Genomic DNA, 23,516 nt, shown 5'->3' with positions numbered 1-23,516 from the left:
CTAGAATTGATCAGCAATATTCGTTTTCTCCACTCACACCAGTACCTGGAGTCTAGACTACCTATCTGGCAATATCTTCACTGAGAAATTTGATAAAGACTGCTGCTGGGTACTAGATAGGTTGAAGATGGGTCAATGTTCTTCAGAGTGAACTATGGTATATTTGTACCAATTTACCCAGAAACCCTTCATTTCGACCAGACCACCATCTAAAATCATCCAACATGTCATTCTGCTCTTCTCCAACATGATGAACTAAGTATGACTCACTAGGAAGGCCCTGTTCGACTAAAACCAACAATCAGCACAAATAGCAGATGGCATACAATCAGAGTGGATAATGGGCAAGTAGCTTCAGGGACGCCTTAGGTTTTTGGTTATGCATTGCTGTGTGGTGTTCCTCTGCTTACGGCACGCCCCGAGTATTTTGGGTACAAAAGCAGCGCAGGACTCGCAGCCCTCATCCCTGTGGTCCCTCAGCAAGCAGAGGTTGCAGACTTCGTGCGAGTTGCGCTGGGCAACTTTATGGTGGCAGTTCGGGCAGAATTTAAAAGGGGTGGTTTCCAAGACCCCTACCTTGCTTCATTCTCCTGCCACATGAGAATCCCATCTGCCTCCCCTGCCGGGGGTATGTCTGATGGTTCCCTTCTCTCTGGCCTTGTTCAGCGATATTTTCCCGAAAAGTACCCTGATTTTTCTCAACGTTGGCCGGAAAAGCATCGGAGCTCATCCTTTTGCTTTAAGACCCAACAGCAGAAAAACACTAATCTGAATGGTTACCACGCTCAGGAACTTCCAGGGTGCCGTCTGGTGGATCAAGCACCAAATGGAGGTTCAAGTTGCCCAAAAGGCACAATTGGGTGGGGGTGGGGGGGGGTTGGGGGTGAGAGAAGAGAATAAATAAAAGACAATTCCGGACCCAACTACTAGATGGTGGAATGCACAGCATGTGAATCCAGAAAAGGATTCATGCTGCAAACCCCTGGTATACTACTATTAGCAACTGTGGGAAACAATCTCCAATCTTAGGGCAACATTGACATGATGTATGCCTTTTGGCAATGGGGGAATTAAAATAAATGGATGGACATTAGGCATTTAAAAAATGCAATGCGACAAACTAGATCAATGCTTGGACGTTTGTGGCAATCTGGAGCCCAACCATTACGCATTTCCTGCGGCACTACCCGTGTCCAGTCCAACACTGTTGAACAGAAAAAAAATATTTTAAGTGGTTGGGAATCAAAACTTTAAAAAATTACTTTTTAAAAAACAAACAGTTGTTCAGATCATCCAAGCCAATACAAACAGAAACAACAATGGACTAAGATAATCTGACAGAGCATTTTATGGTAATGCGGGAACTAAAAAGGGAAGTGAAGAAACCAGCACTATCACTGGGGTGTGCAGGAGGCCTTTAAAATGAGTTTGGCACGAAGTGGCTATAGCAGCAAACATCTTATTTTAAAATGCCTACTTTGTGTGCTCCCTTAGTTAATGTTTTGTAAGTGTAAACACTTTCATTATTTAACGACCTGCAGGTTTCATTATTTCACTTCTGCACAAGCTGGAATGATGAATCTGATCATTTTAACAAACACTCCACTCAGCTTAACCCCGTAATTCACTGAGAATACAGGGTACTTGAAGGCCTGTTCTACAGTTGTGTTTTCCCTTTTGCCATTTCAAGCCCACTCTACATATCTATGTGAAGCTACATAATATACAATCCAAAATGACAATCATAAAACAGACGTACATTGCTTCCTTTTCACATCGCCTGGTGTCTCTAAAATATATACTTCTACAAACAGCAAAGCAGCCATAACTACAGTTTGATCAAATATAGCTTACAGCAAAAAATGTTTAATGATCAACTCTATTTTTATTTTTGGTCTGGCTTCTCGCCAGAGTCCTCGAACATTAAAAAAAATAAATTCAAAATATACATACACAAACACAGAGTCCATTATTCTTTTCAACTGTCTATCCACATTTGCTTGTGCCCACCACAGCATATAGTAGGGGTTTATATTTTGCAATTTCAAATAGCACGAAAGTTGCCCAAGGGCATGCAAGTGCTTTATACGAGTATAAGAGTAAGTCACACAGTTATGTTTAAGGCACATCAGATTAAGTGATTTGTCAAGAATCGGATATGGAGCCAACGCAGGAATTCAAATCTGGTTCCCCAGTTCCAAAGTCGGCTATACTCTAGCTGCATTGTCACTTCTCACTGAGCGCTGTCTCTCCTGCACTGTAACTAAGCATTTTGGGAATGATTACTTGAACATCTGCCTAAAACAAAATGCACTTCATTGCCAGTGCCGGTTGACCAATACTGTACTTCGACATTTTTTTTCGTTCATGATCTTTTAAGAAATATTTATTCAGGTTACAGTAATTCAAGTACATACTTCCTCTTTGCACCAACAAGATTTACATGATGCGCTTTAAATTACAAAGGACTTCTTGTTTGAATACACCTACTTGTTAGGAAGGACATATACTGCTCTATTAAAATTAAATATGTGATTTAAAGAAAGCAATTTTATTGAAAGCATGAGGCTATGTTTAGATGAGGACATGGATTTTTAGGTTTCGTCTACACTAAGTCTTATGTGACTAAAACTATTTAAAAAAAGAATCTTTAAAACGGTACTTAGAAACCGCCCCTACTTCAACCCCTTACTTACCTGAACTTCCCGTTTGTTCATTGAAATGTCGCTTGAATTTACTTCCTGTTTATTGGCTAGCAGGTCACTTACTGCTCTTCTGTTCTGCTTTCTGTTCGGCTTTTGCCATTGCTGGAGCGGGCCCAAAGTACACCTTCCAGTTTTTGGCGATTGGTTACTTGTTAGTGTTTGAATGCGAAAAGATGTACTGAACGCAAGTCAATTCGCAATGAAATGTGTGTGCACATGTTGGCCCTCTTGCAATGGAGTATCGGGTGCAGATGTAAGTAAAGCAAGCATCTAAAAGGCTCATTAAGTTGTGTTTTTCATTACTTAAAAATTACATTTCTGATGAACAGTTGTAAATATTAAAAGTATTTGTTTCTTAAATTAGCAGTCACTCATTTTTGAAGAAAAGTCATTTGCATAATTGAGTGAGTTTTTATTTTAAATTGTTATTCTCTCAGTGACTTATTAACAGGCAGTCACAAGTGGAGTTATTTAGCAGGCACTAGGGTCATGATTCGAATGGTGCAGCAGGTGCAATGGCACCATGGCCAAACGTGGTCATAGCTCCTCTAAACACCAAATATTGGTACATTTTACTAGTAAACAGGCAGTCACAATTGTGGTTAAGTTGCAGTTAAAAGGGCATGATTTGAATGGTGCAGCAGCACTTTATAAACTACACATTACTGTGCCCTGATACAATGCCATATTAAATAAGGGACAAATTAGGAGTTTGGAACCCTGGGATATTAATTCAACATATATCACAACATAAACAACTCAACGGTTTATCAAATTTAAAACAAGCATTATTACCCTTTTCTAATATTTATAATCCAGTTACTAAGATAGAATGCAAAAGAAAAAAACAAACATTTGCAATGCATCTTGCATTTGCTCGAGTTAGAGCCATTAGTGTTTGTAAACTCTCAGACTTTTCTTGCCACAAACTGAAAATAAAAAGGAAAACAGTTTCACATAAGCTAACCGACGGCCGCCATGTGCGTGAAGGAGACACAAAATGAAACAAGTTCGCTCCCTGTCAAACGTATCAGCAAAAGTGCAATTATCCACGTAACAGGGTCGATGTCATGCAAAGCGCTCGACTACTGCCCAGCGAGATCGCACTGCTTAGGAAATAAAAAGTAGTCCAGGAGCCATTTGGAAAACACAGAGACTCATGTTTTCAGTAGTTTACCGGTGCTCTCAAGGAGGGCTAAACACCGGAAAAGGCATGCCTTTCACTAATTAAATCAAGTGAATTTTAAAAGGAAAGCCCACAAACAAAGCAAACTGATGGGCGTGACATGGGTGTGGTTAAAAGCCCATAGGGAGATTTCCACAGGGGCGCCCGACCCTAACAAATGTGAAACATATTGGCTTTGCCAATGCTGGTTTCCTTTTCTTTTTGTGACCTACATAACCACTGCAACAGCTTGCTATGGCCAGAACTAATGGCTTGGCAATTTTTGTGATTTGAGGCTACTGTATTTTGGATATTGTAGGAAGTTGGCTCTGTATGTGCTATTTCAAAGTAAGGAATAGCATGCACAGAGTCCAAGGGTTCCCCTTAGAGGTAAGATAGTGGCAAAAAGAGATAATACTAATGCTCTATTTTGTGGTAGTGTGGTCGAGCAGTAGGCTTATCCAAGGAGTAGTGTTAAGCATTTGTTGTACATACACATAGACAATAAATGAGGTACACACACTCAGAGACAAATCCAGCCAATAGGTTTTTGTATAGAAAAATATATTTTCTTAGTTTATTTTAAGAACCACAGGTTCAAATTCTACATGTAATATCTCATTCGAAAGGTATTGCAGGTAAGTACTTTAGGAACTTCAAATCATCAAAATTGCATGTATACTTTTCAAGTTATTCACAAATAGCTGTTTTAAAAGTGGACACAGTGCAATTTTCACAGTTCCTAGGGGAGGTAAGTATTTGTTAGGTTAACCAGGTAAGTAAGACACTTACAGGGCTTAGTTCTTGGTCCAAGGTAGCCCACCGTTGGGGGTTCAGAGCAACCCCAAAGTCACCACACCAGCAGCTCAGGGCCGGTCAGGTGCAGAGTTCAAAGTGGTGCCCAAAACACATAGGCTAGAATGGAGAGAAGGGGGTGCCCCGGTTCCGGTCTGCTTGCAGGTAAGTACCCGCGTCTTCGGAGGGCAGACCAGAGGGGTTTTGTAGGGCACCGGGGGGGACACAAGCCCACACAGAAATTTCACCCTCAGCGGCGCGGGGGCGGCCGGGTGCAGTGTAGAAACAAGCGTCGGGTTCGCAATGTTAGTCTATGAGAGATCTCGGGATCTCCTCAGCGCTGCAGGCAGGCAAGGGGGGGATTCCTCGGGGAAACCTCCACTTGGACAAGGGAGAGGGACTCCTGGGGGTCACTTCTCCAGTGAAAGTCCGGTCCTTCCGGTCCTGGGGGCTGCGGGTGCAGGGTCTCTCCCAGGCGTCGGGACTTTAGGTTCAAAGAGTCGCGGTCAGGGGAAGCCTCGGGATTCCCTCTGCAGGCGGCGCTGTGGGGGCTCAGGGGGGACAGGTTTTGGTACTCACAGTATCAGAGTAGTCCTGGGGTCCCGCCTGAGGTGTCGGATCTCCACCAGCCGAGTCGGGGTCGCCGGGTGCAGTGTTGCAAGTCTCACGCTTCTTGCGGGGAGCTTGCAGGGTTCTTTAAAGCTGCTGGAAACAGAGTCGCAGCCTTTCTTGGAGCAGGTCCGCTGTCCTCGGGAGTTTCTTGTCTTTTCGAAGCAGGGGCAGTCCTCAGAGGATGTCGAGGTCGCTGGTCCCTTTGGAAGGCGTCGCTGGAGCAGGATCTTTGGAAGGCAGGAGACAGGCCGGTGAGTTTCTGGAGCCAAGGCAGTTGTCGTCTTCTGGTCTTCCGCTGCAGGGGTTTTCAGCTGGGCAGTCCTTCTTGTAGTTGCAGGAATCTGATTTTCTAGGGTTCAGGGTAGCCCTTAAATACTAAATTTAAGGGCGTGTTTAGGTCTGGGGGGTTAGTAGCCAATGGCTACTAGCCCTGAGGGTGGGTACACCCTCTTTGTGCCTCCTCCCAAGGGGAGGGGGTCACAATCCTAACCCTATTGGGGGAATCCTCCATCTGCAAGATGGAGGATTTCTAAAAGTTAGAGTCACTTCAGCTCAGGACACCTTAGGGGCTGTCCTGACTGGTCAGTGACTCCTCCTTGTTTTTCTCATTATTTTCTCCGGCCTTGCCGCCAAAAGTGGGGCCTGGCCGGAGGGGGCGGGCAACTCCACTAGCTGGAGTGTCCTGCTGGGTTGGCACAAAGGAGGTGAGCCTTTGAGGCTCACCGCCAGGTGTGACAATTCCTGCCTGGGGGAGGTGTTAGCATCTCCACCCAGTGCAGGCTTTGTTACTGGCCTCAGAGTGACAAAGGCACTCTCCCCATGGGGCCAGCAACATGTCTCGGTTTGTGGCAGGCTGCTAAAACTAGTCAGCCTACACAGATAGTCGGTTAAGTTTCAGGGGGCACCTCTAAGGTGCCCTCTGTGGTGTATTTTACAATAAAATGTACACTGGCATCAGTGTGCATTTATTGTGCTGAGAAGTTTGATACCAAACTTCCCAGTTTTCAGTGTAGCCATTATGGTGCTGTGGAGTTCGTGTTTGACAGACTCCCAGACCATATACTCTTATGGCTACCCTGCACTTACAATGTCTAAGGTTTTGTTTAGACACTGTAGGGGTACCATGCTCATGCACTGGTACCCTCACCTATGGTATAGTGCACCCTGCCTTAGGGCTGTAAGGCCTGCTAGAGGGGTGGCTTACCTATACCGCATAGGCAGTGAGAGGCTGGCATGGCACCCTGAGGGGAGTGCCATGTCGACTTACTCGTTTTGTCCTCATTAGCACACACAAGCTGGCAAGCAGTGTGTCTGTGCTGAGTGAGAGGTCTCCAGGGTGGCATAAGACATGCTGCAGCCCTTAGAGACCTTCCTTGGCATCAGGGCCCTTGGTACTAGAAGTACCAGTTACAAGGGACTTATCTGGATGCCAGGGTCTGCCAATTGTGGATACAAAAGTACAGGTTAGGGAAAGAACACTTGTGCTGGGGCCTGGTTAGCAGGCCTCAGCACACTTTCAATTGTAAACATAGCATCAGCAAAGGCAAAAAGTCAGGGGGCAACCATGCCAAGGAGGCATTTCCTTACAGATATCAGATTTGCTAGCCGAAGGATTTTGAATGCACATGACTGCGCAACTGCATTCTAAGTTCAGTAGCAAAAGAGCACAAGTGGAGAGAGGGGAAAGTAGGACAAGGGTATGATTAATACTAATATTTCACGTCCCACATGCTGCCATGTCAACACAACTAAGAACTGCCCTTTCTCACTGTTGTGCATCCTTGTCTTTCTCTCCTTCCCATGAATGTGGGGTGAGCAGTTAACAGTGATTAACACAGTCAACAGCGGGCAATAAAACTTATTTAAAATTAAGATATTAAATTCTGGAAGTGCTAGCATCTCAGTGCTAGCATCTCAGAGACACTAAACTGCCTCAACATTCTATATGGTCTGCAACAACTCAAACAACAAGAAGTTGACTAACGGGAGAAAACACACTCTAAACAGCAAAGGTGAAGCAGTGGTGACGATAGAAAGGAAATGCTCTTACTTGCACAACTGTACACATACAATATCCGTGGACCATCCACCCCAGAGTACTACCTTCTAACATTCTTATATAAAGGAGTAGGTAAAAAATAAATGCAAAGTTAGTGTTAAGCGAAAGAAGAACCTACCTTTTCCATAAAATCTCCTTTAAGGAGCGCCGAATATTCAGTCGCATTTGCAAGTTGGGCTGCGGGTGACTGGGATTTGCTGCAGGTTTTGCTGGTGCACTTGAAGTGGAAGGTCCTTCTACTCTTTTTGAAGTTACTGCAGGGCCAGGTGCAGAAGGCTGCGCTGTTTTACCAGCACCTGCAGGTACAAGGGGCGCAGCAGGACCCTCAGATTTTTTACCAACTCCCACTGAACCAGAAGAGCTCTCAGGCTTTTTCACAGCTCGGCCAGGGCTAGGGGAAGAACCGTCTGTTTTTTTAACATCAGTAAAACTAGAAGACAACATGATCTTTTTAGAAGCTGGTGTTGCATCCACAGAAGATGGCGCCAGACCCACTCTAGAGGGTGCTAAACTAGCGGCAGAGAGTGGGGAGTTGGTGGAGCTCAAGGGAGACAGTCTCACTGATGGCTGCGGCTGTGGAGAATCGGATGGCAAGAGTCTTTTCAGCATTGGAATTCTTGGCAGGGCAGCAATGCGTTTCTTCATGCTGGTGGGAGCCGTGGGAGAAGCAGTTTTCTGCGCTGGAGGTACAGCTTCCACTTGTTTAGCATCACCTTCCTTACCAGCTGTGAAAAGAATATGTAAAATCAAAAGTGTGGAAACTCATATTACAACAAAGCATAACAAAGAAGAAAGGAGTCGACTTAAAAAAATATAATAATAATAATCTTACTTCGATGGTTAACATTTTGAGTTGCATTTAATATAGACCGTGCCAGTCAGGCTCACCAGTTGTCCCAGATTTACAACAGTAATCCCGCGTGCAAAAAAACTATTCGCTTGAAACGTATGATTTTTGTATAAGATAAAATATACTTTGAGTAGTTAATGTATGATTCTGCAAAGGAAAAGTTCTATGCCAAGATAATGATATGTTCACGAAGCCAGTAGTAGAGTGTGAGAGGATCAATCCTGGTATTCTGCCAGACAGAAAACCCTTAGCATGATCCAGAAAAGGGCCTCCATGTAGATCCCCATGATTCAGCTATGGAACACTGCTACTGAACATAAAATAGAGCCTAATTAAAAAATACCCACCCAATGCAGTGTCTATGAATGTCAAACCACTCTCTGGTCTACAGGCAGCCCACATAAAATTAAACAGCTAAAGCATTCGTCCCAAACGTGACATTTGGATAACAGAAGGTAATGGTACTTGAATCTTTATTAAAGCTGACGTGGATTATTAATATTTTATGTACTTTCAATTGGCTGACAGTTCAGAAAAACAGAGCAATCTAACTGATTTGTCAGTAGAACGGTTCCTTTAACTTCAGGAACAAGGCAGTTTGCATAAAACCCCACACCTCCTAAAACTAATGAGGCCACAGGACCGTGGTGAAAGAAACAAATGAGTTCAGTCAGTTACAGGACTCATACAGTGGTATGTTGGGTCATCTTACAGTGGCCGTTATGACCTTGTGAACTGCCATTGGGAATCTATGGTACAACAGGTCCCTTAAGCAACTTGTATAGAACCTCCTATTGTTTGGCTATTACCTTGGGAGTGCTGTCCACTGCCAAATCATCTGAGATTTGGGATTCGGAAGCTCAACAAATGGGGCTATGGGTGGGAGGTAGCCTTGCACTAAAGATGAAGCCCTGAACCACATGGAGCATTGACTGTCATTTATAAGCAAATGGAACTGTGTCCACTGTCACAAGTGGCACTCCGACAAGATGTACAGCATTAATTTCCCTACTAGTAGTGGAATCATGCTATATCTTAGCTTCCATGTTGAGATGAATGACTAGGAAAAGCTGTGCCAACAATACCCTCTACATCTTGGATATGGCATCCTGCAGTTACATCAATCATAAATATCTGGCCACACATGGTATCTGCGAGGGGGTGCTCAGCCATTCCCTCTGTCCAGTAGACTAGACTTATTCACCTACCTGCCCTGGGTAAAACTCAACCATACTCCATTTCCTTTGTTTTGACCGCTCACAATGTCAACTGAGAGAAAGATGTAGCCTAAATCCAAATATAAGCCTTTGCCAATTCTTGTTAGATTTAGAAAGCCAATACGTCTCACCTATGCAAGAACTCTTGGCTTTGCCAATGTGTTTTAACCATGTGGTACACCAGTGTGGCTTCTGCTCAGCAGGGATGAAAGTTAATGGTGTAGTAGAGTGGTGTAGTGTGTCACAGAGTGGTATAGTGTATTAAAGTGGCATCTAGTGGGGTTGTGTGAAGTGAACTAGTGTAAAGTGCTGCAGAGTAGTGGAGAATAGTGCAGGGGCATAGAGGGCAGCACCATAACAGACAGTAGCGTACAATGCAGCACTGTAGAATGTAGTGGTGTAAATTAAGAGTGTTGCATGGTAGAGTGACGTGCAAAGTGGAGTGGTGCAGAAATACAGACTGGAGTGCCGCAGTGTACAGTGGCACAGAGTAGAATATAATACCATAGAGTGCAATGCAGATTAGAGTGGCGCAGAGTGCAGTAGCATGGAGTACAGTGGTGCAGTGGGACGGAGTAAAACACAGTGTGTGGTGTGGAGTAGAATGGCGTGGATTAGAGTGCACTGGTGTGGAGATTAATGGAGTGCAGTGGTGCACAGTAGAGTGGCATACAGGGCAGTGGCATATGCATATGTGAAAGTGGCATAGAGCACAGTTGTGCAATGATGTAAAGTGCATAGGTTTAGAGTACAGTGGAGCAGAGTTCAGGGGCATAGAGTGGGGTGGTGTAGTTTTGCACAGAGTGCAAAGACAGTAGAATGTTGTGAAGTGAAAGAGTGGTACAGAGTAGAGTGACATACAGTGTAATGGCATAAAGTGACGTAGAGCACTGTGAGAGTGCAATGGGGCAGAGTAGATTAGAGTGGTGTAGAGTGGATAGGCATAGAGTGCAGGGGGCAGAAAGAAGTCGTATGGAGTAGACTGCATTGGCGTAGAGAGCAGTGTTGCAGTGGCATGGAGTGGATCTGTGCAGAGTAGAGCGGCCTAGACTGTACTGGTGTAAAGTGCATTGGCAAAGAGTGCAGTGACGTAAAGTGCATTGGCAAAGAGTGCAGTGACGTAAAGTGCATTGGTGTGGAGTAGTGGAAATGGGAGTAATGAAGCGTAAAGTGGAATGGGGTAGAGTGGAGTATGCATGGTGTGGTAGCACACTGCCATTACAGACAACACATTTTAATTTGAAATAGTTATTACATTTGCACAGACATACAGTTTTACTAATAAAATGATACAGCACACAAACCATGTATGGAAATGGCATTACCTACTGTACTGATTTGTTTTGATCATATTAAAGTATTTTTTCCAACAAGCTTTAGAACAAAAAAAGTGCTTCATTTGGGCTTTCCAAATTATGATATATTATGAAATACTTTAACAGTGTATTTAAATGTTACTGCCTGCTAGATAAAACCCTTTCCTACCCCCAGTATCCAGCGTGATTGCCACACAAATCCTCTCACTTTGAAGTCATAAAACGAAAAGTAAACACCATACTCCCTCGGAAGACCGAGCCTGACATTTGACATCTGACTTTGAATGCACAGCAAACATGACAAGATAAGAACAAGATTTACAGGCCTGCTTACAAAAAGGAGCACTTATGGAAGAATACAAGGAGAGGCAGTGTAAAAAGGATTTGCTCTTGGGAGGGAAGAACTCAAGCCTAAAACAATTAAAGCCAGAAAAAAACTGAAAATGTGAGTTACAAACCTCAAAGCCAATGGTGCGCAACAGGCAGAATGCATTTCCAGGGAACGTCCCCAAGATGTCTTCAGCAAACCACACAGCTGCACTGTCTGGTAGGCTTTGACCTAAAAAAAGGACCATTTGCTAAAGGAGGACTGGAGGAACCTACCACCTTAAAAGTTGCAGACCATCTGGTTATTGTATGAAGCTGACCTGGTGTGTGGTGAGAACCTATGGTGTTATCACCTTATACAAGGTCCAGGCACCCTCCCCCCACCCCCTTATTAGTGAGGTGTAGACAGTGTCTAGGAAGCCAGGGCTCTCTAGCAGTAGCTGTGGATGAGCAGCCAAGACTTAACTAGGAGACATGCAACGTTTATGCAATACCACTACAGTCACTCAGCACTTACACACATGAAAGAACCACCAGTGATACAAAAATAAGGGTACTTTATTATAGTAACAAATACTAAAATACTGAATAGGCAATACTCCAATAGGAGGTAAGTAAACACACTTATGTACACATCAGAAGTCAGTGATTAGCACAGAAAGCAATAGCCAATAGGAACAAGCATTTGCAATGCAACAGGTCTCACATTACGTCGAGTTAGAGCTATTAGCATTGTAAACTCCTAACCTGACTTTTCTTGCCACATTAAATGGAAAGGAAAACAATTGAGCGCTATCGTGCTGTGTAAAACGCAGCACAAACGCGCTGGGAAATAAAGAGAAAAAGTAGCCCAGAAACCATACGGAAAACATGGAGCCTTGTATGTTTCCAGTCGTTTACCGGTGCTCTCGAGGAGGGCTAAACACCAGAAAAAGCATGACATATGCATGCCTTTCAAGAATGCAAACAAGCGGATTTTAAAAGGCAAGCCCACGAACCAATGAAAGTGACTAACGCAACATGGGCATGGTTAAAATCCCCCTAAAGAGAGATTAGAAGAGGGAAGGAGCGCTTTGCGCTTGCCCTAAAAACAATAGCAAATAGTGAGGACCTAGTGGGAAACCAAACCATATACTAAGTAAGTGGTATGTGAAAGGCAGTCCCCCACCCAAGGAAGTGGAATCTGTAGAGGGGAGCTGGAGGAACTAGGAATCCCAAAAGGTACCAGGTACCAGGGCCCCCCCCCTCCACCCCCAATCCCAAGCGACAGGAGAGAAGAGGTTTTTCCCAAACCCACAGGGTAGCTGCAAGAGTTGCAGTGCACAGAGGTACCGTCCTTCAAGGAGAAGGAAGGGCTTACCGTCTCCAAAGCTGAACAACTGGTAGAGAGGACCAAGGGGACCACTCCAGACCACCTGTGATGTAGGATCCACGCAGCTCCGGAGGACAGAAGATTCACGCAGCCGGTCGTTGTTGCAGCTGGTGCCTGCGGATGCAAGGGAGTGACTATTTCACTCCAAGGGAGATTCCTTCTTGCTGCTTGTGCAGGCTGATGACTCGTCATCCTCAGTGGACACACAGCCAGAGAAATGTTGCAGTTGCTGGAAGGAGGTGGCAAACAATGTTCCAAAGCGGAGCAGTTGCTGGAGTTGCAGACTGTTAGTTCCTGGAGGGTCTAGTTGCAGTCCCGGTGGCCAGAAGTTGAAGTAAACTATGCAGAGGAGTCCTGCTGGAATCTTGCTCATTGAATCAGCGAACCCATCTGAGATGGAGACCCTAAATAGCCCAGGAAGCGGGATTGGTCACCTAGCAGGGTGACCACCTATCAGGAGGGGGGCTGTGACATCACCTGCCTGATCTGGCCACTCAGACGCTGCATCTGGCCACCTTGGATTCAAGACGACAGAATCAAGTGGCCAGCTGGAGGAGCTCTGGGCACCATCCCTGGGGTAGTAATGGACAGGAGAGTGGTCACTCCCCTTTCTATTGGCAAGTAACATGCCAGAACAGGGACCAGGGGTCCCTGGACTGATGCACACCGATGTATGCAAGGAGTGCACCAAATGTGCCCTTTACAGCATGCCGGTGGCTTGGGGAGGCTAAAGGAAATCCTTTGTTCTGCCTTCCTCTGAGCTGGTGAAGCAGCAGGAAGACAGAAACCTGTCTGCAGGGTGGCAGCAGCGCAGTCTGCCTCGAAAAACTTGAGACTGGCAGGAGCAATGCTGCAGGTCCTCTAAGGAGCCCCCAGAGTGCATAGAATCATACAACCAATACTGGCAACAGTTTTGGAGTATGATTCCAAACTTGCCCAGGTTTGGAGTTACCATTATGTAGCTGGACAGGTGACCTGTGTCCAGTACAGGTGTAAAATGGCTTCCCCACACTTACGAATTCCAGAGTAATGGAGCTGGAGTCCATAGGGCCACCTCTGCTCATGCAGGGGTGCCCTCCACCCTGCCCTCTGGGCTAGGTGGGCCTGCCAGAGGTGTGACTTACAGTGACCTGTAGTGAAAGGGTGCATGCACCTTTTCACACAGGCCGCAATGGCAGGCATGCAGACATTTTGCATGGGCTCCCATGAGTGGCACAATACATGCTGCTGCTCCTGGGGAACCCCTGATGCCCCAATGTCCTGGGTACTCAAGTACAAAATACTAGGGACTTATATGGGGGGCACCAGTATGCCATTTGTTGGGAGTGCCAAGTCCTAAGCAACAAAATTTAGAGGGAGAGAGCAGTCACTTCAGAAAATCTTGCAAATTTCACTGGGAATTTAATTTTGCTTTTGATCAGTAACCTCCGCTCTTGAGAAAAAAGCTAAGAAGACTATGATCCAATGTATCTAAAAACATGGGATTTTTAAACTTCATACATAAAAAGCATGCACATTGGCCAATATGATTACCCGTGCAGGAGAAATGCAAACTATCAGGCTATCAAATAAATCAATCCATAACTGATGATGTAGGATGATGGTTTTTATAGTCACAATTGGTAAATCTGAGACTAGCAATGTCGAATTTCACATCCTGATGCATCACATCCTTCAGTACACTAAGACCAAGGCACACGGAATGGTTAGACACGTGACGTTTTACTCACAGTATTATTATAACTACATGTGAATCAGGAAAAAAAAAAGTCACCCTTAACCAGTAAAGGAAACTGGTTTTGGTGCTTATTTTAAGGTACTGGCCTCCATTGCTACTTGCTGTCTTTTAAGCGAATAGATAAGTTTCTTACGGAGTAGGTCTCAGACTCGCGTGCAGGTACAGCAATACGCTACGCTACGCTACATAAATACACGCTCTGCTTAGGCAGGCAACGAGATACTTTGTATTGTTTTTTTTTCTCTCTCGGCGTATTCAATCCCTTGCAACAATTCAACAAAAAATTCAGGCAGCATACTTCTTAAATGTACAACTGGTCTGCTATCACTAAATTATGGACAACAAAAACAACTGCGAACTCCGCAGTGGAACCACAGGGAAGCCTAAAAGCAAAATCGGAGGAGCAGCAACAAGGCAACTCCCCGGAGGTTTTCCTTCCCTAGTTGTTCAAGTGCCCCGGCCCGTAAAACCTGTTCTGTGACGTTACCATAGAGGCCGCGCCGGTCCCAGCAACCCCGACTAGAAACACAAACAGCTGATGTAACAGGAGAGTCTACTTTCAGGCATGAGGACGGCGGCCAAAAACTTATCGTTTCAGAAAAACAAACTGAAATTCCGGACACAGCCGCTAGATAGCGTGTCAATACACACCATACCGTCATCAGCATGGGTTTCCAATGCAGGTTATTTGCTTCTAAGATTTGAGTTAGGTGTCTTTAGTAATTACTCAAGGACTGCACTACGGCAGGAGAGAACATTTTCAAATACAGCTCCTCTACATAACCCCAAGGTCGGATGCGAATGAAAGCAAAAATGATAACAATGACAATTGTTAGTACACTGTGGAAGAAAGGCAGAGTACAAAGTGGGTCATGGGAAAAGTGTAAACAGACACTAAATCGAGCAGAGTGGATTTAATGATAGCCGCATTCTAACCACCTTATACATCCCACAGTGCAAATTACTTTAAAATGGTGCTACATACATTTACTAAATACATTAGTCAAAAGATTGAAGAATACACTTGCCAGAAGTACCACAAACAACCCGTGAGATGGCCTTGCAGGTATTTAAATTTTGGGGAAAAACCGTAAAGTGGTGGGTTCCAGTGTGTCTTAGAGTGGAGTGGCATGTCGTAGAGTATTGCCGAGTGGAGTGTTTTGGAGTGGTGCGTCAGTGTTGTCCAGCATGAAGGGGCATAAAGTGCTGTACAGTGGAGTGCCATAGTGTGAAATATGTATGGTGTAGTAGTGCACTGCCATTACAGAAAAACATTTTCAAATGGAACCACCATTACATTTGCACAGGCTCACAGTTTTACGAATATATGTGTACAGTCCACAAAGTGTGTAAACCTAGTGAATTGATTTCTTATTGTATTATTATAAATATATTTGTTTCCACCACACTACAGAATTACCAAACAAAGCTTTATTTGTGCAATCCAAATTCTGATATATTATGAGAAAGACGGGGTAATTAAGTGTATATTCTTCAGATTACACACTTGATGCCAAGTTTGGTTACCTCATCTGAGGCCTTTGGTCTGGAGATGTCCAGGTTCCACGGTGTGTCTTGCAAGGCCCCATGTGCAGGTTTCTTCAGGAAACCCTGATTTTGAATCACACAGCTATCACAATGCGATTTCATCCAGGGCAAGAAGGTCTTAGATCTTAAAAGACACATTGTGTGTTTTACAGCAAGCACCAGGTGGAGTGGTGGTGGTGAGGGGCAACTGCAAAGAAAAAGTGCTTGTTCTCTTCTGGATTTGGATCTATGAGCATGGGAACAAGCATTCTGTTCACTTCAAGTAGGATTAGGATACAGGCATGTGTTATTTTCTTTCTCCATGCCCTTTTCAGAAACATGGCATTTTATTCTTGGTTGCATCTGCAACCAGCTTCTATTAATATGTTGTTTGGATGTGATCAGAAATTAACAATTTCTTCCCACTGACTAATTAGTCACTCTCACCCTGCTACCAGTCTAAAGGGAGTCGGCTGGGTTCCTATACCTCAGGCTACACATCATGACAAAGACCTGGTCTTCTGTGAAAACCTATACAGGGTCATAAAGGCATACAGATAATACATGGGTCATTGGCATAGTCTTCCCGTCTAATGGGTAGAGAGCAACGCTCTACAAAATGGTATAGTTGTCAAAATTCCTCTACGTCCTCCACAATACCCCTAAGGTGTTACCAGACACATTGTTTAGACACACGAACAGTTACCAGGACATTGCTATGCGATGGGGGGAGACCCCAAGATTGCCCGTATGAATGACACGAAAGCCCTGGGATGGGGCTATCACCCTGCCAATCCTTAAACTTTACTATTGGGCAGTCTGGTGGTGGTGAACGACTTGGTTTATGCAGACAAGTGAGAGCCATCCCTTATAGCGTATAGATGGGTGTTGGACCCAGACTGACACTCGTGCAGTCTATATGGTCAGAAGAGGCCGACAGCTCCCCTCTCCCCCAATACACAGACTGGTGGTGGATGTGTGGAGGAAGGTGGTACAGGCTGTGGGCTCTCAGGAGACGCTTACCCTGGCAACACCGTTCTAGGAAACAAAAGCTCTGAAAGAGCTCAGTGACATCAAAGGCCACAGAAAGTGGGGCATCCTGGCGATTACATACATGGGGAATGCTTGGAGAGAGGGCATGCTGGTGCCCTTTCTCAAACTGCAAATGAAATATGAACTAGTGGACAATCAATACTTGAGGTACCTCACACTACAACACATCGAAAAAAAAAAACACAGTGACACCCTAGCAGAGAGAGGAGGTACCACTGGAATACAGGCCTTGTACCTTCACACATGCGGTCTTGTGGACATAGACCACACTGCTCTGTGAAAACTAGAGGATGCGAAGCCTGTGGCGAGGACTGAAGGTACCCGAGGAAGGTGGCATGTAGGGAGGCTTCTGAATATTATAGCTTACACTACTCCAGAGCATACTACACCAGGGTGCCTAAGGTAGGTGCCTTAGGGGTTGAGGTCAGCAAGGCACCTTACTACATATGCCCACCCATAAAACGGCCCTGGGAACGGATAGTAAACAGACTCTCAAACGTAAGGGACACAATAATACAGCTCACACCTCCGGTAGTAGCATTGGTCATATGGGTTGGGGAGGGGGTAATAAACCCTTGAACGATACATGCTTCTCTCCTGCAATGTCGCCCTTGTTGCACGGAGACATACTCATACACTGGGGAGTCCATCCACACCCACAAAGCTGTAATGGGAATCAGACCTAGACTGCTGAATGAGGGCAGAGGAGAGGGTATACAAATCGTGGGGCTGCCCTTGAAAGTCTGAGAATTGGGACTCACTGGAGAAGTGGAGCACATGGTCAATAGGGCAGTGGACCCGGTGAGGCGGCTTGGATGGAGGGCTAGGGTCGAGCAGTTTATCCTGGAGGTGTGGATTGGCATCCGGAGGGGCCAGCAGTCTGAGGCGGTGGGAGGAAGGGGATGGTGAACCGGACACTGGACAAAACCTGGGCGTATGGCCCATAGCACCCCAGAAGTCACAATGTTACAGAAAGTGGACCTTCTGCTTACTTGCAGAATCAAGACAGACGGCCCTGGGGGAAGGAAGGGAAGGGGGGGAAATCTGACCCCATGCAGTGTCCAAGGGCAGTATGCAGATTGTCTTTAGGAGCGGTTGCAGCTTTCACATACTGACAGCCACGGAGGAGTAACCTGACCCCACGCAGCATCAGAGGGCAGTATGCAGACTTTCTTTAGGGTGGGGGGTATATTGGCCTTCACATATTGCTCCCCCCTCTCGCCCTCCCAGTTTTAAGCCAAGGCTTTGATGGGAATCAGATAACAGTTTCTTTGATTTTGCGTCATGAAATGCCATGATCTGGGCTGAAGGCAATCTTAAAGAATTCAATTCACTTCTACCAAGTCTAGAATATGTGAATAAGTTGCCACATTGTTACAGGGCAACAGCATACTTTTAAGGTGCAAATACAGCAGATTCGATCAAGAGGTTCACAGGCTCAATGTGCCTTGAGATTTTGCTCAGCAAATCCTGGTCTTGTCCCTCCTCTTTACTTTATTTTACAATTATTCCCTTAAAGTCAGGACAGTCCTGACAGGTCCTCTTGTCTTGACAGTACTTTTTGAGCAGTGCTTGTCTTCTGATTATTGTAGAGCTGCCATCTGCACTACAATGGATCCCACCAGTAGGAGTGTCCAGTTCCTCATTTTGCTGTAGACTCTCTATGCCAGCAAGGTGAGGAGTCCTTTTCTAATTCATCTCAAAAGTGAGGTTTAGAGTTGCTCCTTTACGTTCTCACTGAAGAATTCTATTGTGGCTGCTCAAATTAACTAAAAATACTATATTGACCTGAAGAACTTCCGGCCCATCTCCCTGCTCCCATTCCCGGCGAAGGTCATTGAGAAAATCGTCAATGCACAGCTCACCCAGTACCTCGAAGACAAAAACCTCCTCGACCCCTCCCAATCCGGCTTCAGATGAAACCACAGCACCGAGACCGCCCTCCTCGCCGCCACAGACATCAGAAGCCATCTCAACAATGGAGAAACATCAGCCCTCATCCTCCTAGACCAGTCGGCCGCCTTCGACACTGTCTGCCACCACACTCTGAAAATCCGCATCCTCGAAGCAGGGATCCAAGACGAGGCCCTCGACTGGACCACATCCTTCCTCTCCGGAAGAACCCAGAGAGTCCGCCTCCCCCCCGTTCCAATCCAAAGCCACCATCATCATCTGCGGCGTACCCGAGGGCTCATCCCTCAGCCAGACGCTGTTCAACAGCTACATGGCCCCCCTCGCACAAGTGGCCCGCCAACACAACCTCAACATCATCGCCTACGCAGACGACACACAACTCATCCTCTCCCTCACCAAGGACCCACACACCGCCAACACCAACCTCCACGAGGGCCTGAAGGCCATCGCCGACTGGATGAGAAGCAGCCGGCTGAAATTGAACTCTGACAAAACAGAGGTTCTCATCCTTGGGCCCACCCCCTCCGCTTGGGACGACTCATAGTGGCCAGCCTCGCTGGGCACCCCACCGACACCAACCGACCACGCACGAAACCTCGGCTTCATCCTTGACTCAACCCTCTCCATGTCAAAACAAGTCAACGCCATCTCCTCTTCCTGTTACAACACCCTCCGCATGCTTTGCAGAATCTACAAATGGATCCCAACCGAAACAAGAAAAACAGTAACTCAGGCCCTCGTCAGCAGCAGGCTTGACTACAGCAACGTACTCTACGCAAGCATCCCGTCCAAACACCTGCAACGCCTCCAAAACGCCTCCGCCCAACTCGTCCTCAACATCCCTCGCCACATCACCCCCCCCCCCACCCCCAACGTAAGAAACCTACACTGGCTCTCCGTCGACAAGAGGATCACCTTCAAGCTCCTCATCCACGCACACAAAGCACTTCACAACACCGGACCAACCTACCTGAACAGCAGACTCCGCTTCTACACCCCCACCCGGCAACTCCGCTCCACCAACCTCGCCCTCGCCTCCATCCCCCGCATCCGGCGCAGATCCTACGGTGGCAGATCTTTCTCTTAGCTCGCCGCCAAGACCTGGAACACCCTCCTGTCTGACCTAAGACAGATCCAGGACCTGCTCACCTTCAGAAAACACCTCAAGACCTGGCTCTACGAGCAGTAGCAGCTGTTCAAAGAAGTTAAAGTGTGTAGTAGGAAACAAAAGCCCGCCTTTGTGAGAAAGAAAATCTGTGAAAAATTTGCGTACAAGGCATTGTTTGTGTGGTCAATTAACATGAACCCTATCTTCAACTTAGTTTTTATGTGGACAATTTCTACAACCACCAGGCTTTGCCTCCCCACTGCTGTTTTCTCTATCAGCTATATTGAGATTCACACCAGAGCCCTATATTCTCTGAATATTGGAAGGCTTGTAGCCTGCGACTTAGGTATCAAGTTGCTCACCCGAATCAAGGGAGTGAAAGGTTAAGCATGGATGCAAGCCTCTCCTCTTCAGACCTTGGCGTAGTAGTTGCTATAAGTTGTTTTGCTTCCTACCACAGAAGGTAGAGCAGATCAGCTTTGTTCTGTGATATGTCAATTTCCCAAGATAGTAGTTTCCACTATTTGCCCGACACCTAGATGGGGTTAGTGCCCCCTCTACCCAAGCAATATAGTACGTGTGTTGGTGCCTGTAACTTCAAAATTCGCTCCCAACTATATGCACCTCTTGGGGAACTGCCTCCCAGCTCCCATTTATAAAGTCCATTCAGTTCTCACACCTGAAGTTCTTTGCTTTCATTACAGAAGGGGCATGCTTCTGTCATATCAGCATAACTTCCCCACCGCACTGTGGTAATTACAAGTCAATGTTTTCATTAACAGCTTTCCTTATTCAAGGCAGGCCATGAAACATTACTGTGCGAGCCAACATCAGTATTCCTAAAAGATGCTGACTCAGACTGGCCGAAGACAAGTTGTTCTTGACACCCAAAAGTCATAAGCCCTCAGTCGTCAACTGCAGAAGCAAAAGAGGAAAGGTGGTGGGGAGGAGTGAAACCCTGACAATAACATAGACCACATTGGGTAAAGAGGATTGACAGGTGCAAAGAACCAACTTATCCAAGTCGGAAACAGATAAGTGGACAAAAAAGCCCGAATGTCTCCGATCCTGCTAACTGTAGCGATTGCCACCTACAGGACTCTTTACAGTGAGAAACCGAACTGAGCAACTGTGCATTGGCTTGAACGGAGATTCAATCAAAGTCCAAACGCCACTATGGAACAATGAATTGACAGAGGGAATAGAATAAAACAAACCTATAGGGGAAAAATTTAACAAGGAACAGACATTAGACGAGCATATAAATGCAGGCAAAGCCACTAGGTAGCACTTAAAAACAGAAATCGCAAGACCATGCTGTTCAAGGGATAACACACCTCAGAAGACATCAGACAGGCAGCATTTAAAAGGATCAACGCCTTTCATGGCACACTACTGCACTAACCTGTCCAGCAGCCTGTTAAATTGGATTTAGTGGTAGGCTTTCATTCCATCCCGATGAGATTTGCAACTTTATCAGGAAGGCAAAACTTTGCATCCCTTTAACGTGGATGCTGTACAGTATGCTTTATAAATGTGTGGGACAGATGACCACATAGCTGCCAATCAAATGTAATTTATGGATTCATTGGCTACAAATGACATTTTTGCTTCTTTCTTGTTGAAGCGTGCACTTGGTCTTCTGTAGCATGTAGCAGGTTTGTATGGTCTCAACTTTGTCTTGCAATGGCTCCCATTGTACATGGCATACCTATACTTACAGGTGTGACAGCAACAAAATGTTGTTTTCCCCTACTACACTTTCTCTTGTAAATAGTACAGCATTGCTCACCTGACATCCAGTGTGTGCTCTTTCTGCACATTTTTGACCGCTGAAAAAAAGCCAGTTGGATTTTAACCTGCATCAAAATGGGATATTATCTTGGGTAAGAAGTGAGGGTTTGTCCTCGAGCCCATGCTGCTCATGTGTATTGCTTGTAATTCACTAAATCTGCTTAGTTACAATGTGATGGCAACTTAGTATTAATCATATTAGTCACTAATAATTAGTGGCTCTTTGTACAATAACACAAAGGGTGCCTTCACAAGTTGTTAGGTGCCACATTCAGATACCACAAAGGTGTGGCTGCTGATATTGCTGCTGCAAATTAACATTTCATTGTGGTGCCTCTAGTGCTGCAAGATGTACCTTTATGGAAGTGTACAGGTTTCTCGTCCAAAAGGTGGGGTTAAATATCTGATCACTGCTGTGTCTTCTGTTAGGTTAAAGAACAGCACGTGTTGTTGGCCTCCCGATTTCTCTCAGGACAAACAAGCGTCTTTGAAAGGACCAAGTGCCCGAACAATATGTACTTCGGAACCATGCTGCTAGATAGAGGCTGCTTAGTTCTGGGCAACATTTATCCCTCTTGGATTGTTATTAAGTCTTGTGGGATTCGTTGTTTCATTATCCCAACCCTCGTCATTGCCACTAGAAATGAAAACCACGGCTGTCTGCCCCCGCCCTTGCAGATCTATCAGTATAATTTTATGTTTGTACATGTTTTATCACTGCAGCCTGTTTCTATCGGTGGAAAAGTGAATGCAAAGTTCTTTGACCAATCTATTTAAAAAATAAAAAAAGGCCATCCAACAAGGACAGGTGGTGTGGATATATAGACAGAGTTTAGAGATGTACTTATGTTTCAGACAAATATATTTCTGGTGTGCCCACCAGTGCAAGATTTAGTATACCACCTCCTGTTTGAGCTCCCGCTCTTGTGATGAACCCTCTTGTGTACACCTTCCAGCCTTGGTGATGTCTTTTAATGATCTCTGTAAAGTCCAATTCCATGTCTACTGTGCTATCTTTTGACAGGGCATAGGATTTAGCTCCTCCTTTTGATGAGGTAGATCACTGTTGGGTTGTCTGGATTTCTACATTTTGCCTCCCAACATGCATGAAAGACTGCCTTTCAGTTCTTACACAACTGTGTGTTGAAGCATTACTAACAGTTCCATTCCCCTTGGATGCTCGCTTTGGTATGGGCGCAGTGCAGCCCGTGGAGGGCTCATCTGTTTTGATGGTGATAGGGGGCAATTGAAATCCAGCCATTTTTGTACATTCTATACAACAATCACTAGACCTTCCTAGTCCTATACTGGCTGTAACCGTTGGCTTTAGTGCCACCCTTAGACTGGTTGCATGTAAAGCCTTGTAAAATAGATTAGTGAGATACATGACACAGTAATTCCCAACAGTTTCATTAGTGTTCTCACTGTGACAGACTGTTCCTTATGGTACAGATGAGCTTTCTGTGTCACCACTGAGACTCTTTTGCACTGGGAACACCCTTCCTTGGATTTCAGGACAGCCCCTAGCAAGACATTTTCTTTTTCTAAAAGTGGGGAAAATTTCTCTCTCTCTCTTATATATATACTACACATGCCATCGAACATATATATATATATATATTCCGAACCCGATGGCGGAAAAAAAACAATCTAAGATGGAGTCGACGCCCATGCGCAATGGAGCCGAAATGGGAGGAGTCCCTCGATCTCGTGACTCGAAAAGACTTCTTTGAAGAAAAACAACTTGTAACACTCCGAGCCCAACACCAGATGGCGGGATGTGCACAGCATGTGTATCTGCAGCTACACATGCCACTGAACATATATATATATATATATATATATATAAATAAAAATATTTTTTTTGTAATATTGGATTACTTTCTGCATCCTGTATTCGCATGTTTTCCCTGAGCTTGCCTTTACCAGTCATTTAGACACAAATACACTTGTATCCCCTACTA

The 23,516-nt window shown here is 45.3% G+C and overlaps 1 protein-coding gene across 4 annotated transcripts in view; it reads right to left on the bottom strand.

Annotated features, from left to right (window-relative positions):
* DIDO1 (death inducer-obliterator 1) overlaps positions 1–23,516 on the bottom strand; it is a 198,626-nt gene that overhangs the window by 69,295 nt on the left and 105,815 nt on the right. For all 4 annotated transcript variants that reach the window (XM_069243176.1, XM_069243175.1, XM_069243173.1 and 1 more), the window contains one exon: positions 7,455–8,061. In XM_069243176.1, the coding sequence (XP_069099277.1) occupies positions 7,455–8,061 (607 nt within the window). The remainder of the gene's footprint in view (positions 1–7,454; positions 8,062–23,516) is intronic.

The sequence above is a fragment of the Pleurodeles waltl genome, chromosome 7 (genome assembly GCF_031143425.1).
Source record: "Pleurodeles waltl isolate 20211129_DDA chromosome 7, aPleWal1.hap1.20221129, whole genome shotgun sequence".
In the NCBI taxonomy this organism is placed as follows: Eukaryota; Metazoa; Chordata; class Amphibia; order Caudata; family Salamandridae; genus Pleurodeles; species Pleurodeles waltl.
This window is presented reverse-complemented; position numbering and strand designations above follow the sequence as displayed.